Source organism: Eleutherodactylus coqui, chromosome 13, assembly GCF_035609145.1.
Source record: "Eleutherodactylus coqui strain aEleCoq1 chromosome 13, aEleCoq1.hap1, whole genome shotgun sequence".
Classification (NCBI taxonomy): domain Eukaryota; kingdom Metazoa; phylum Chordata; class Amphibia; order Anura; family Eleutherodactylidae; genus Eleutherodactylus; species Eleutherodactylus coqui.
In genome coordinates this window covers 32,570,749-32,583,888 of record NC_089849.1, presented here as the reverse complement: position 1 = coordinate 32,583,888, position 13,140 = coordinate 32,570,749, and the positions used below count along the sequence as shown (strand labels likewise).

At 45.7% G+C, this 13,140-nt stretch overlaps 1 protein-coding gene across 1 annotated transcript; it reads right to left on the bottom strand.

Moving 5' to 3' along the window:
* Window positions 1–391: 391 nt before the first annotated feature.
* Window positions 392–12,818, bottom strand: ASB16 (ankyrin repeat and SOCS box containing 16). The gene is made up of 5 exons (XM_066586853.1): window positions 12,460–12,818; window positions 8,537–8,804; window positions 6,210–6,702; window positions 2,638–2,751; window positions 392–1,533 (listed from the first exon to the last, which is right to left on the bottom strand). The coding sequence occupies exons 1-5, from the start codon at window positions 12,788–12,790 to the stop codon at window positions 1,348–1,350; spliced, it is 1,392 nt and encodes a 463-aa protein (XP_066442950.1). The 5' UTR covers window positions 12,791–12,818; the 3' UTR covers window positions 392–1,347.
* Window positions 12,819–13,140: the final 322 nt, after the last annotated feature.

The window sequence follows — 13,140 nt, the reverse complement described above, 5'->3', positions numbered from 1 at the left end:
AGTAACTGCACTTTTTAAAAACTTTTTGACATGTCAAACTTTTAATTAGTGGGGATCCGGGTCCTGAGACCCCTGCCGATCACTCAAATGAAAAGGCTGCAACATTCGTCCAAGCACTGTGCCATTTGGGCTGTCTTTGCCGCCTGTCGGTGGCATTCAGCAGTTGAAGACAGGCGAATAGATGCTTATAGAGTTCTAGTCTTCAGCTGCCGGGATGAGCTGACAGGTAGCGCACTTCGTTGAAGGAGTTCAGCACTCGGGTGAGTTCTGCAGCCCCTTCACTTGAGCAATCAGCAGGGGCTCGACATCGGGATCCTCACTCTCACATGACAAAAGTTTTTAAACAGTGTAGTAAGTCTCTTAATGTCATTGTCAGCAATATTTGTGAGGATAGATGGGAATATTGGATGAAGTCTGGTCATAAATGCGCACGTGCTGATTGGCTGTCTGGTAGCGCCGCCCTGCCTGTACTGCTTGTGACGTCTGAATGCCTTGCAAGCTGGGAATTCCCCGTGACACACAGGACTCATCAAGTATTCTTCACACAGTCGTTTATTGTCACATTACAATTTAACCCTATAGTTTCCTGGTTCTCCAGGTCTACACGCTATCGCTACCCTTAGAAAAGCTACAAGTTACCATCTTCAAAGAGAACCCGTCACGTCCCTACAGCACCGTAAGCTAAGCGAGCCAGCGCATGTATTCTTTATATTCAACCGCCCTCCCCAACCCGCGCCATTACCCGCTGAGGTCTGCACACGGAAATCTGACTTTTCATATTGCTGTGCGCTCCTCTATACATGTCTATAGGCGTGTGCACGGCAATCTGAAAGGAGTCAGGTTTTCCTGCCGAGCAGTGGCGTTTAATTCAACTACCGCCTTGGGAGGGGATGGGTTCCCTTTAATATCTATTTTTCTCTTTACAGTCCCTCTGACCTATTATTCTAGGGGACCCAGATCTGAATGTCATAGATTTCTGTAGCCCCGTTGTATAGCGCACACATATCTGGACGTGGATTATCACCTTCAGTCTCTGTTCTCTTTGGGGGTTCACAGTCTACATTCCAAATTTACCGATTAGTATGTTTTTGGGGTCTGGGAGGAAACCGGAATACTTGGAGGCAATCATGCAAATAATAATTGTCCCTTCTGCGTTTGGCGAATTGTTCCGCAGGAAGTAGCGGAATCTGCAGTCCCAAAAATCCACCGAATTTTGATTCAGAATTAATACATAATGTTGGGCACTCCTGGACTTTGACAACTGAGAAGATACAGTAATAGTTATTCTTTTTGACATGTCAGCGCCCCCTTGTGGACAGTCCACTAGGCAATTGTATGTAATACCATTTAGTGGATGAGGCCCTCTGGAAGCAGCAGCAGGTATGCAGCGAGTGCAGCTGGCAGTCTTAGGGCTGGGATGGCGCGGTGGCACTGCCCGTTATATAGTTTCCTGACAGCACAACGGGCGAGGTGCTGCAGACGACGAGGTTGATTTGCCACTTGCAGGGCGGACTCGTACAATGGGAGATGTTCCTGCAAACAGGTAAGAAAACGGGTTATTCAGGGCTTACGTCTGCGACATCACAAGAATAGTCAGCGTGCGGCTGTAATTCTTTACATCTGTTTCTCGGAAAGCTGGTGACGAAGAGTAGGGCGGCCTTTGCCAAAAGATTAACCCCTTCAAGACCCAAAAGATTTCATTGTTTTTTTAATTTGCCTTTTTGTTTTTGCTGTGCACGGTTTATTCTACTCTTTGAGTACGCAAATCGTGCGCAAAAAAACATGCAGCGACACTCCCATTCATTGATAATGGAGTAAAACGCAGGAAGGACCAAAGGATTTCTCCAGCCTTCATGTGTAAATACGCAGGGAATACGCATGTATTCTGTACAATCATTGTGTATTTTTAATGCTCCCATAGACTTCCGTTGAGTCACTATTTGATTAGTAAGGACTAGAGATGAGCGAGCGTACTCGGAAAAGCCCTAATTTGCTTTATCCGAGTATCGCTGTGCTCGTCCCTGAAGATTCGGGTGCCGGCACGGAGCGGGGAGCTGCAGGGGAGAGCGGGGAGGAACGGAGGGGAGATCTTTCTCGCCCGCTCTCCCCTGCTCCCCGCTGCGACTCACCTGTCAGCCGCAGCGGCACCCGAATCTTCAGGGACGAGCACAGCGATACTCGGATAAAGCAAATTACTCGAGCGAGTAGTGCTTTTCCGAGTACGCTCGCTCATCTCTAGTAAGGACCAAAATAGGACATGTTGCAGTTTTTTCATGTGCGTAAAAACTGCATGTTTGAGTACCCCAATGCGAGTCTATGAGGTTTAACGCTGTCCACATTATGCGTGTATTTCATACTCCACTCTTAGCTTCCGCTAAATACAACTGCATGTATGAATCCAGCTTAGGCCGGATCACACGAGCGGATTTGTATTGCGGATTCTGCACGAATGATCCGCGGTAAAACACTAAATACAAATTAAAAAAGAAACTATACTGCGCATGACTATGTGCTTCTGCGGTCATTCGCAATGCAGTTAATGGAGGTACGCAGGGTCACCGGCTTTACGGGTATGGTCACATAGCAGTTTTGGTACGGACTTTTCTGAAGACGGTAAATAAAACATGTCTTCCTTACCTCCCATATCTCGGTGGGCACGACTTCTACCCAAAAATCCCCTGGTGGAATCCGGTCATATGAATTGAGAAGGATCTCAAAGGCCAGAGGTGAAGCAGCACAGCATCGCCACATCTGCGGGCACATTATAGATATGAGACGGGCACATCTGTATGTTCACCTGGAGAAAATATCTATGATATCCCTCATTGTATCTACTCTTTTATTACACTTAGTCGTAAATAGGTTTTTTTATGTTGGTGTTAATGCCTAGGATTACAGCAACAGCAAAGAGCCTGTATGACTGGCATCGTACCCCACCAATACACAACTACTAGTAGCATGAATGTGAAGAGGAGGAGCGGTGCGCCGCACTTCCTTCTACACTGCTCGGACAGGCGGTCGTATTAGGTCCCACCCCTCTGGTCTGAAATGGAGGAGAGTAGGGGGACATGAAAGGCGCTTGTCAGTACTAGTAAATAAAGCTCTTGCAGCATTGTTAAGAGACGACTCCACCGCCCAGTGGCATGGCTACGAACGAAAAGCAGTGGAGAACCGGATGATTACCGGGGGCTCAGAGTGCTTATAACGCTGAAGAAATGGGTGCTACAAAACAACATACTGAGAAGTTGCTTCGATCACCAGAAAGTGAAAGCACACAGAAGTGTTGTGGAGGAGACTATGCCCCCTCCCTGATGTCTGCGGTGACATGACTAGTACGACACCGCAAAGCCCTGCCTTTCTTCTGAATGTTCGAGAATATTTTAGGTGCCCTGCAGGCACATCTAAAAAGCCGGTAGCTGCACCACAGGTGTGTGTGACGCAGCTTAAGGAGTGACACAGCAGTCTAGAGTAGCCGGTGAAGTGGCGGAGGCCACTGTTTGCAGGAGCAGCCAAGTGGACCATAAGGGTTTTGATGACCGGGGGATGAAGATTGAGGTCTGGCATCCTGGAGCTAAAGAGCAGCTGGAACGACTGCAGGAGAAAGCCACATGGGGTCTGCAATGAGAAGCAGGGTTGAGTGTGACGCTTCCTGGCACCAGCAGCCAGAGTTAGTTGACATTGTACCTCTCCCCAACAAGATGTAAGTGGGGCCGATAACATTAGGTGTGCTGCTCACCATTAAGGACTCTGCATTTAGTTAGCAGGCCTGCTGTCAGGGTAGCAAATAATCAATAACAATTTATGTAGACAGTATTGGTATCATGAAGGCTCAACTAGTTAGTAGCGAACTATTGATGGGACATTGTCCGGAATCGAGCCTGGACATTGGTGGACACAGTACAGTCTACGCAAATCGTTTCTGGATTCCGCAAGCTGTGCAGGATCACTTCTTTATTAACGAAATGTGATTGTTTCATTATGCTGCGTTAATGATCAAAGAGCACTGTTATTATTGCATTCTAGGCCAGTTTCACACGGGTGTATGTGTATTTACACATGCCTGAGCGTGGCATTTTTGCGTAATGAATGATTTTATTTTTTTTACGTGCATTGGCATATTTTATGGTACTTTTTGAAGCACAAGGCATGTTCATTTGAGCACAGACGTACTAATTGAAATGTCTAATTAGTCTGATGTGTTTTTGAAAAAAAAAGGTTTGGTATGGTGTTAGCCAGTAGACCAAAATGTGATTGTTCTCAGTAAGAGAAACCAAGTAAGGTTGTAGATATGATACCTTTAAATAGTTAACAAAAATACATGATGTTACATCGAGCTTTCAAACTAAGGCAGGGTTCTTCCACAGGCTTAAATGAAATAGTTCTGAAGAGGCATATATATATATATATATATATATATATATATATATATATATATATATATATAATATGGATGTAATTGGTTGACACTTAAAGGAATACTGCAACAGAAACGCAAACATTTTTAACTAGACACTGATAAGGGAGTGAAAGTTGTATGCTGCCTGAATTACTGTTGGGGAAGGCTGGGGCCACTAGGCCAGTAGTGTTATCTGTGCTATACATTTCTCATACCTCCTACTCCCGCATGAATCCTCGTGAAGAATTTAAACCTCTATTGAAAGTGTCAAAAGTTGCTAACATACTTATGACAAGATACATACAGGTCCCCCTCCCCGATGGCGCCATTCTGACCACCATGGATGTGGAATCCTTGTATTTTAACATCCCACATGAAGATGGACTGACCGCCTGCCAGGCGTACCTTCAGGCCAATGGTGTTGCCTCTGAATCTGTGTTACAACTGACAAGATCCATACACACACACACACAATTATTTCTCCTTTGGCAAAGAAATATTCCTGCAACTCACTAGAACAGCCATGGGCGGTAAAATGGCACCGCAATATGCCGACCTTTTCATGGCAAAACTGGAGAGTGACTTTCTAACCTCCTGCTCCAGCTCACCATTGGCCAACTTCTACTAGATTGATGACATCATAATCATCTGGACCCACACCGAACAAGAACTAATAAAATTCCGCGAGAGATTTAATGCATTCCACCCCACCATAAACCTGACATTAAGCTACTCATACCGAAATCAACTTTTTGGACACCACCATAAGAATTTCAAACAACTCAGTACAGACATCCCTATACTGAAAACCGATTGATCGGCCCACAAACCTCAGATGGGACAGTTTCCATCCTAAACACATCAAAAAGTCCATTGTCTACAGCCAGGCCATCAGATACAACCGGATCTGCTCCAACCCAACAGACAGAGAGGAACATCTATACCATCTTAAAAGGGCATTTATAAATCAGGGCTACCATCCCACCTCAATTGATGACCAAATCACCAGAGCCACCAGGATACCCAGGAATCAACTACTCCAATACAAGGAGAAGGAAAGAAACAATCGTGTACCTCTAGTAGTGACCTACAATCCACAGCTAGAGATGCTAAGGAAAGATGGAAACAAACTCCATCATACTCTACACAAGGATGGCCATCTGAAAACCATATTCCTGGACCCTCCGCTTCTGTGTTACAGGCAACCTCCTAACTTGAGGAACTTTATAATCAGGAGTTCATTGCCCTCTGACACACAAAAAGGAACTTATCCCTGTAATGTAAGGAGCTGTAAGACCTGCTCACATATACTGACAGCAGACGGGATACAGATCCCCAACACACAGCAGGACTATAAGATCCCAGGGACAGTCACATGTTCCATGTCTGATGTTGTGTACCTGATCCTGTGCAGTAAATGTCCTGTTGGGGGCATTTATGTTGGAGAAACAGGACAAAAACTTAAAGCGAGGATGAGATCTCACCTCAACACAAACAGGGAAAGACAGCATTACCTGTGGCCGGTCACTTTTCTAGTCACGGACACGACATAGGAGATAAAATCACCCTTCAGTATCATAACTCTTATAAGTCACAAAGCCATAGAAGAATTTGGGAATATAAATTTCTAACAGCTTTTGACACTTTCAATAGACGGTTACATTCTTCCACCGCAGCGCTATACCGTATACCACCCAACTGCTTCAAATGGATATTTGGCCTCAAACCCAAACAATGCAAAATGATGAGGTGAAGAATACAAGGTAATTTTTTTTCCCGATGCATCCTACTTGCAATGATGGTTTACACTTACCTTGACACTAGGGGGCGCAGCACCATGGTTGAGTAGAGCCTGTATTAACTGATGGGGCTGACACTCAGGATAATCAGTGCACACCTGCAAAGCACAGTCCAGAGGCGTGTAGCCAGCACTGTTGGTCACATTAACAGATGCCCCGTGGTCCAGAAGCAACTGTACTAGCCTAAGGTGGCAATTGGAACTAGCATTATGGAGGGGTCCATGGCCCTTCTTCCCTGGCATCTCAGCATCACCTCCGGCTTTCAGGAGCATTTCTACCACCCTCAAATAACGACCATACTGTTGAGGGGAATCACAAGCGGCACACGCTGCATTGAGAGGCGTCTCGCCCTCACGATTGCGGGTACGTGGGTCAGCGCCAAGGCTCAGATATAACGCCACATGCTCTTCCAGACCTCGGACAGATGCCACGTGTAGTGGGGTGGCACGGGTCTGATGGCAGGGAAGGCTGACGAGAGCACCATATTGCAAAAGCAATTTTGCACACCTGAAATAAAAGAAGGAGAAGAGGATGTAACAGTGAGAGCTATATAGTCGGGGTAGATGAATACATTGTGTCTGGGGGAGAATAGCCCTGTAACACAATGTCATCAATGACCAACACCGGTCATACACTGAATGGACACTTTATTAGCCCCTGACCTTTTCATGATTGGAGCTTCCCTGTATGGACATTATCCCCGTGACCCCGGAGTGCAGCATAAAATCATAGGACAAGTTTTCCGTGGATCAGTTTCATGTGAATCCACATTAGATGGGAAAATCCCGCGATCTGAGCGATTCCAATGAGGGTCATCGGTGCTAGACTAGCCGGGGCCGGGATGTCACTGATAAGTTTGTGGGGTTTTCTCTTGTAATGGTGTGATCGAGGAAAAACATTCACCGAAAGAGCATCCTGTCGACATAAGCAACTCAATGACAAAAGGGGTCAGAGGAGGGTGTAAGGAATCGTTCTGATGAACAGGCAGCCCACAGTCAAGCAAATTACAGCCGAATAAAAAGCTGTACTCCAACTAACATGTCAGAACACACAACTTGTCATTCCTCAGCACGGATGGGCTATTACAGCAGATGACCATTTCCAGCACCATAGTGTCTTAACAGAAAGCTGAGACCCAAGGGGGCATAAGAGTGCAAAAATTGGATGAATCCAGATTTCTGTTGAACCGTACTGATGAGAAGGTCAGAATTTGGCATAAATCAATGAACCATTCCTATCAGGCTGGCAGAGGTGGAGTAAAGATGTGGGAAAGGTTTTCTTGGCAGGCCCTGGGTACCTGTGGATGAACACCAGACCGAACCATTGCTGTCCTGAAGGCCAAAGGGGATCCAACATCCTACTAGATGGGGGTCTCCAATAAGGTTTCCATTCAGTGTATATTGTGCTGCATTGACTACAGTGTTACCGGAATCTCCTCGTGGTCAGATATCTAATATAATGATCTATCGTCATTTCACATACTCTATCCTACCAAAAGTAATTGGACACCTGAGCAAGAATCAAAAGTAGTATTTATTTCCATATGTTAACACTTAGTGGGGCTCCTCTGGCCCTAATGACATCGGATACTCTCATTGGCATACTTTCTACTAACGTCTTATACACTACAGCTGGTATTTCCCTCTATTCATCCTGCAAATATCTGAATTTCTCTAAGAAGATGCATCATCCTGTCTACAATGGTGCAAGGAGCATCGTCATAGGATATTTGTATAATGGATGGACATTCCATGGTGAAGAATAGTGCTATTCCATCTTCAAATCAGATGAGTGCACTTGGTTGTGGAGGATGACGGGGGGGGGGGGTTCAACAGTTAAGTACAGCGGAGGTCCGTTATGGTCAAGGGATGCTTACTTGGCATGGTCTCAGTCTGTTGGTTGCAGTGACAAGAACCATGAATATGAAGGCGTACCCTGACATTCTAGACAATAATGTGCTGCTGACAATGTGACAATACTCTGGGAATGGTCAGCCATACTTCCAACAAGACAACGCGCCTTGTCACTCATCCAACACTGTTTTATGTTGGTTTGAGGATATAGACGTACCATGATTGGACTGGCTGCACAGAGTCCCTACCTGAACCCTACTGAACATCTTTGGGAACATTGTGTCAGGAAATATGAACAGCGTCCATCTTCCTTGAGAGAACTCACCAAATGTTTGCGGGATGAATGGAGGGAAATACCAGCTAAAGTATATCAGATGTTGAGAGCCAAAGCAGCCCCACTGAGTATTAACATATGGAAATAAATACTACTTTTGATTCTTGCTCAGGTGTCCTAGTATCTCCACCACCACCCCATCTCAGGCACCTACTCCAGTGTTTCCTTGGTGGTACAGAGGTGGAGGGGCGCCTGACCATCTTCATTCTGTAGATTGGGGTCAGCTCCCCGGCTTAATAGCAGTTGAGTACACTCAGTATGGTGACCCTCACAGGAGTCATGAAGGGCACCACGTCCGCCCGCTAGAGTGTTGGGGTTTGCTCCACGGCATATCAAGTGTCGCAGGCACTCAGAATACCCCCGACTGGCGGTGATGCGCAGCGGACTGGTGTGCGACTTCTTAGGTATCAACGAAAAGAGACCTGGGAAGAAAACAAATAAATATCGGTAGTATGGGAAGGAGGTGAAATCATTAGTAATATCTTGTTGGTTACATGGACATATTATGGTGGCAACACTCACACCTCCGTCATTGGTGGTTTGGTAGAGGGGGTATTTGGTGGGCACAATTGCACCCTCTAGTTTAATTTTGATAATGTCCTGATCAAAAGAGAACATCTTCTCTTGGCAGAAGTTTATGAAGAACCTCATGAGGTAACCGCGCCTCGCTGATCAGCAGCAGAAGGTGTCATTTCACAACCACCATTGCTTCACCCTAGAATGTTTTCTCCGTATGGTTTATTACTGTACTGTATATTTAGCAGCAGAAGTAAAATGCCTCATGGTCATCATCTCATGACTTCGACCAAATCCGTTGGCTGATGGTATTCACACTTACTGGGGGAACTCTGGTCGAACTCTGGTCTAAATCTAAAGTGCCCTGGAAGGAAGGACTAAGTCGTAACTATACGGTGCTTGGTCCTGGGCTTTAATGCCGGCCGACATTAAAAATACGGCACGGGTTTAAAGCTCCTGTAATCTAGAAGGAGCAAGTCGGGTGCTCGGCTGTCTTTGACCCGGAGGAGAAGACAAAAACTATTCCTCATCGCTTCTGCCTTCTCTTTTCCAAGCTATATAGTGCTCAATGTAGTAAATAAAGGAAGCGGCGACGATGTTGGGTCTTAGAAGACCCTGATCAGCTCTGCTAGGCTACTGTCACTATAGGGGAATATTCTCTCCTGTAACTCAGGCTCCTATGGATGCTGCTCCTATAGATGCCTCAGCTATGGAGCAAAACTATGAATTGAAAAACATGTCATTGTGAACGTCCCCCAGAGGTTTATATTATAGAGATGAGCGAACCTACTCGGCCACGCCCCTTTTTCGCCTGAACGCCGCGATTTTCGAGTACTTCCGCACTCGGGCAAAAAGATTCGGGGGGCGCCGTGGGTGAGTGGGAGGTTGTAGCGGGGAGTGGGGGGAGAGGGAGAGAGAGAGGACTCGTCCCTGTTCCCCGCTGCTACCCCCAGCTCCGCCACGCCTCCCCCCGCCCCCCGAATCTTTTCACCCGAGTACGGAAGTACTCGAAAATCGCGGTGCTCGATCGAGTAATTACTCGAAACGAGTATACTCGCTCATCTCTATTTATATAATGTCATTGGCGCTGGGCCGGGGAGCAGGAAGGCAGGTGACCCCTAGGCTGGGCTCACAGCAGCTGTTTGGGGCCGCCCGGCGTCTGGACTTCCGCCGCAGCCGCTTCCCTCTGAGCAGCATACTGGCTTGTGCTGCGAGCCGCTGCGGAAGTCTGGACACCCGGTGGCCCTGCAGCCTACAACTTTATATGGAACACAGCTGGGCCCTTCAGCAGCTTGACGCAAACAGCACAATGACATCATTCCATCTCACTGCCTGCGTCGGGCCAAAAGAGGACTCTGAGCCGGTCGAGGACGGATAACTATAGTTTTATTTTTTGCTATTGCATATGTCACAGCAATTAATATTAAGAGAAACAGATAGCACTAAGGGGGCACTTACTATTAAGCAGGCACTTGTGGGAATAATTACTATTAAGGGGGAACTGTTACTTTTAAGGAGGTTCTATTACTCCTAAGTCGTACATGTGAGCATTTTTACTATTTTGAGGGCACAAATACTATTGAGGAGGCACTTGAGTCGCTATTACTACAAAGGGGCAGTTAAGGCCACTATTGATACTAAGGAAGCAATATTACTATGAAAAATGCTCTTGGGGGCACTATTACTACTAAGGGTCACATGGGGGCATAATTGCTATTAAGGGGGCACTTTAAAGCACTATTACTACTAAGGTGGCATGACACTAGGCATTATTAGTATGCAATGACTCAAAAACTGTATTATTTCTGTGTAGGAGCACAAAGGGGTCTGGAAGAAATCCTTTTTGGTGGTCTGGGCCAAATGGGAAAAGTGAACTCCACTGAGGACATCACCTGTGAGTCACTAAACATAACTGTTCTCTAATCACTTGTATGGTCTTCAGAGAACCCGTCTAGAACTGGTACCTACCTCTATATGGTCACTGTATGGTGGGAATATTGGGCTTCTATAACCCCTATCATTTGGAAGCTCCTGTATGTTGCTGGGAGTTTGAATCAGTAGATCTGTATTCAGGCCAGGACACTGTTCTGTATTATGGGTGCAAAAATGTGCATATAATACGCTTCTCTGAAACTGTCCTGAGAAAGAATATCCTTCTTACGCTATATTTAAATAATTAACTTATTTAAAGTACTATATTTATGTTATGAACTTGGTTCTGGTGCTGTATCTAAGCTATGAGCTTGGTTCTGGTGCTGTATCTATGCTATGAGCTTGGTTCTGGTGCTGTATTTATGTTATACGTTCGGTTTTGCTGTATATGTATATTCTAGGGCTATATTTATATTAAACAGATAAACAGGTTACAAGTAGAAACACAGCAGCTGGCTCCGCTGGCCTCACAATTTTGGCAGTAATTTGTGCTGCCATTGGCCTCAGCGTATGAGTATGGTTGGTCTGCATGTGAATATCTGCACCATGTGTTTCCAATGTTAGGGTGGTCCTCTGCTCATGGGCCAGTGCTGCATGTACGTTCTTCCGCAGAGTACAATCTGCCTGCCAGCCACTGGTCATGAGGTACATAGCTGTTAAAAAAAATAGTTATAAAAATAAGTAGTAAGCATTCATAGAATAAAATATAAATTTATTAAAATAAAAAGAAAACAACCCGACAACCTTAACCGTCGCCACATCCGGACTGTAATCAGATAATATATAAATTATATATCAAAACATCTGAAACAAAATGGGGAACCCGTTCCTGTACTTTATATATTAATTTTAAAAATAGAGAACTCAACAATTATTATTTTTTTTACTTTTTGTACGTTACATCTAATGAAATAAAAAAAGCAGAAAAAAAAATCTATGAAAAAAGGTATTCAAATAGCCCCACATGTCACAGAAAAAAACAGCAAAAATAATTGCTCCAAAAAACAAATAAGGGCATAAAAGCACAACTTGGATAAAATCGCTAAGCGGTGTCTGGTTCTTAAGGGTTAAGCCTACGCAGTCTAGACAAATATACTGACATAGGTACAATATTTTGATTATTGGGGTTCTACCATCACAGACATTTATCCCCTGCCTGATTGCTGGGGGTCCAACCCTTGGGATCGCCATCAATCCTAAATGCCTCATGTGAATGGAGAGGGGGTGTTTATGCTCGACCACCGCTCTTTCACTTCGTTGGGGCAGGTGGAGATTAATGTGTTCGGCAATCATCTTCCATCACACAGAAATGAATGGAGTTGTGGTCATACATGTGCACCACCGCTGCATTCACATGGGGCATTCAGGTGCGCTGGTCTCGGGATAACTAGGAGTTCAACCACTGGGACCCACAGCATCCTCAAAACTGGTGCCCCCGCATACCCCATGTGAGTTCTCATATCTAACTCATGTCTCTCTATCCATCCCCATCGTCGCCTCCCGCTCCGTGTCTGGATATTTTCCAGTATCCTCGCAGCTGGCATTGCTATCTGGTCATGGTGGCATCTGCTCCGAAGATTTAACCCTTCCTATCCTACAGAGAACAGAACACCCCATAGACACTCTCACCCATTTCCGGGGACCACTGGAGCTCCTCAGTGACCGTCTCCACTAACACTTCTGCCGAACCGTCTTCTTTGAATATCCCCTTAATGCTCTCCACATCCCCAGTGTATAGGGCATTATGAATGGCAGCATCCCGGCAATATTGGCGTTTTCGGTTGGCAGGTGGGTTTGAAGGGCGGCACTCAGGCAGGAACCTGCGGGTGAGACATTGACTCCTCACCGCCCTTCTCCGTTCCTCGTCCTCCAGCTGTTCTCGCTGCTGCTGCAGGGATCGTAGGGTGGCAGATGAGAAGGGAAAGGTCTCCTTGGCCATTTTATATGAGTTTTTTAACATTCCCTTCCAGTCCTGGACTCGCTCTCATTGCAGAGAGAGACTGCAAGCGAGAAGAGCGCCGTCCTATTTATAACCCTGGCATCGCTGCTTCTTCACATGGTAAACATATTTTTGCAGTGTCACTTTCCTGAATAGAATTTTGGGGTCGCCTGTCCCTATCAGGTCCCTTATTCACCGTACAGTCACCGTGTTCTCACTATTGAACACGTGCAAATATTTCTACATATACACTGACATGCCAATAGTCATGGGACAGAAACTAATATCATGTAGGACCCCTTCTAGACCAGCGAAGTGCAGCAACTTGATGTGGCATCAATTCCACAAGTGCATGGATGTCGTCTGGAGAG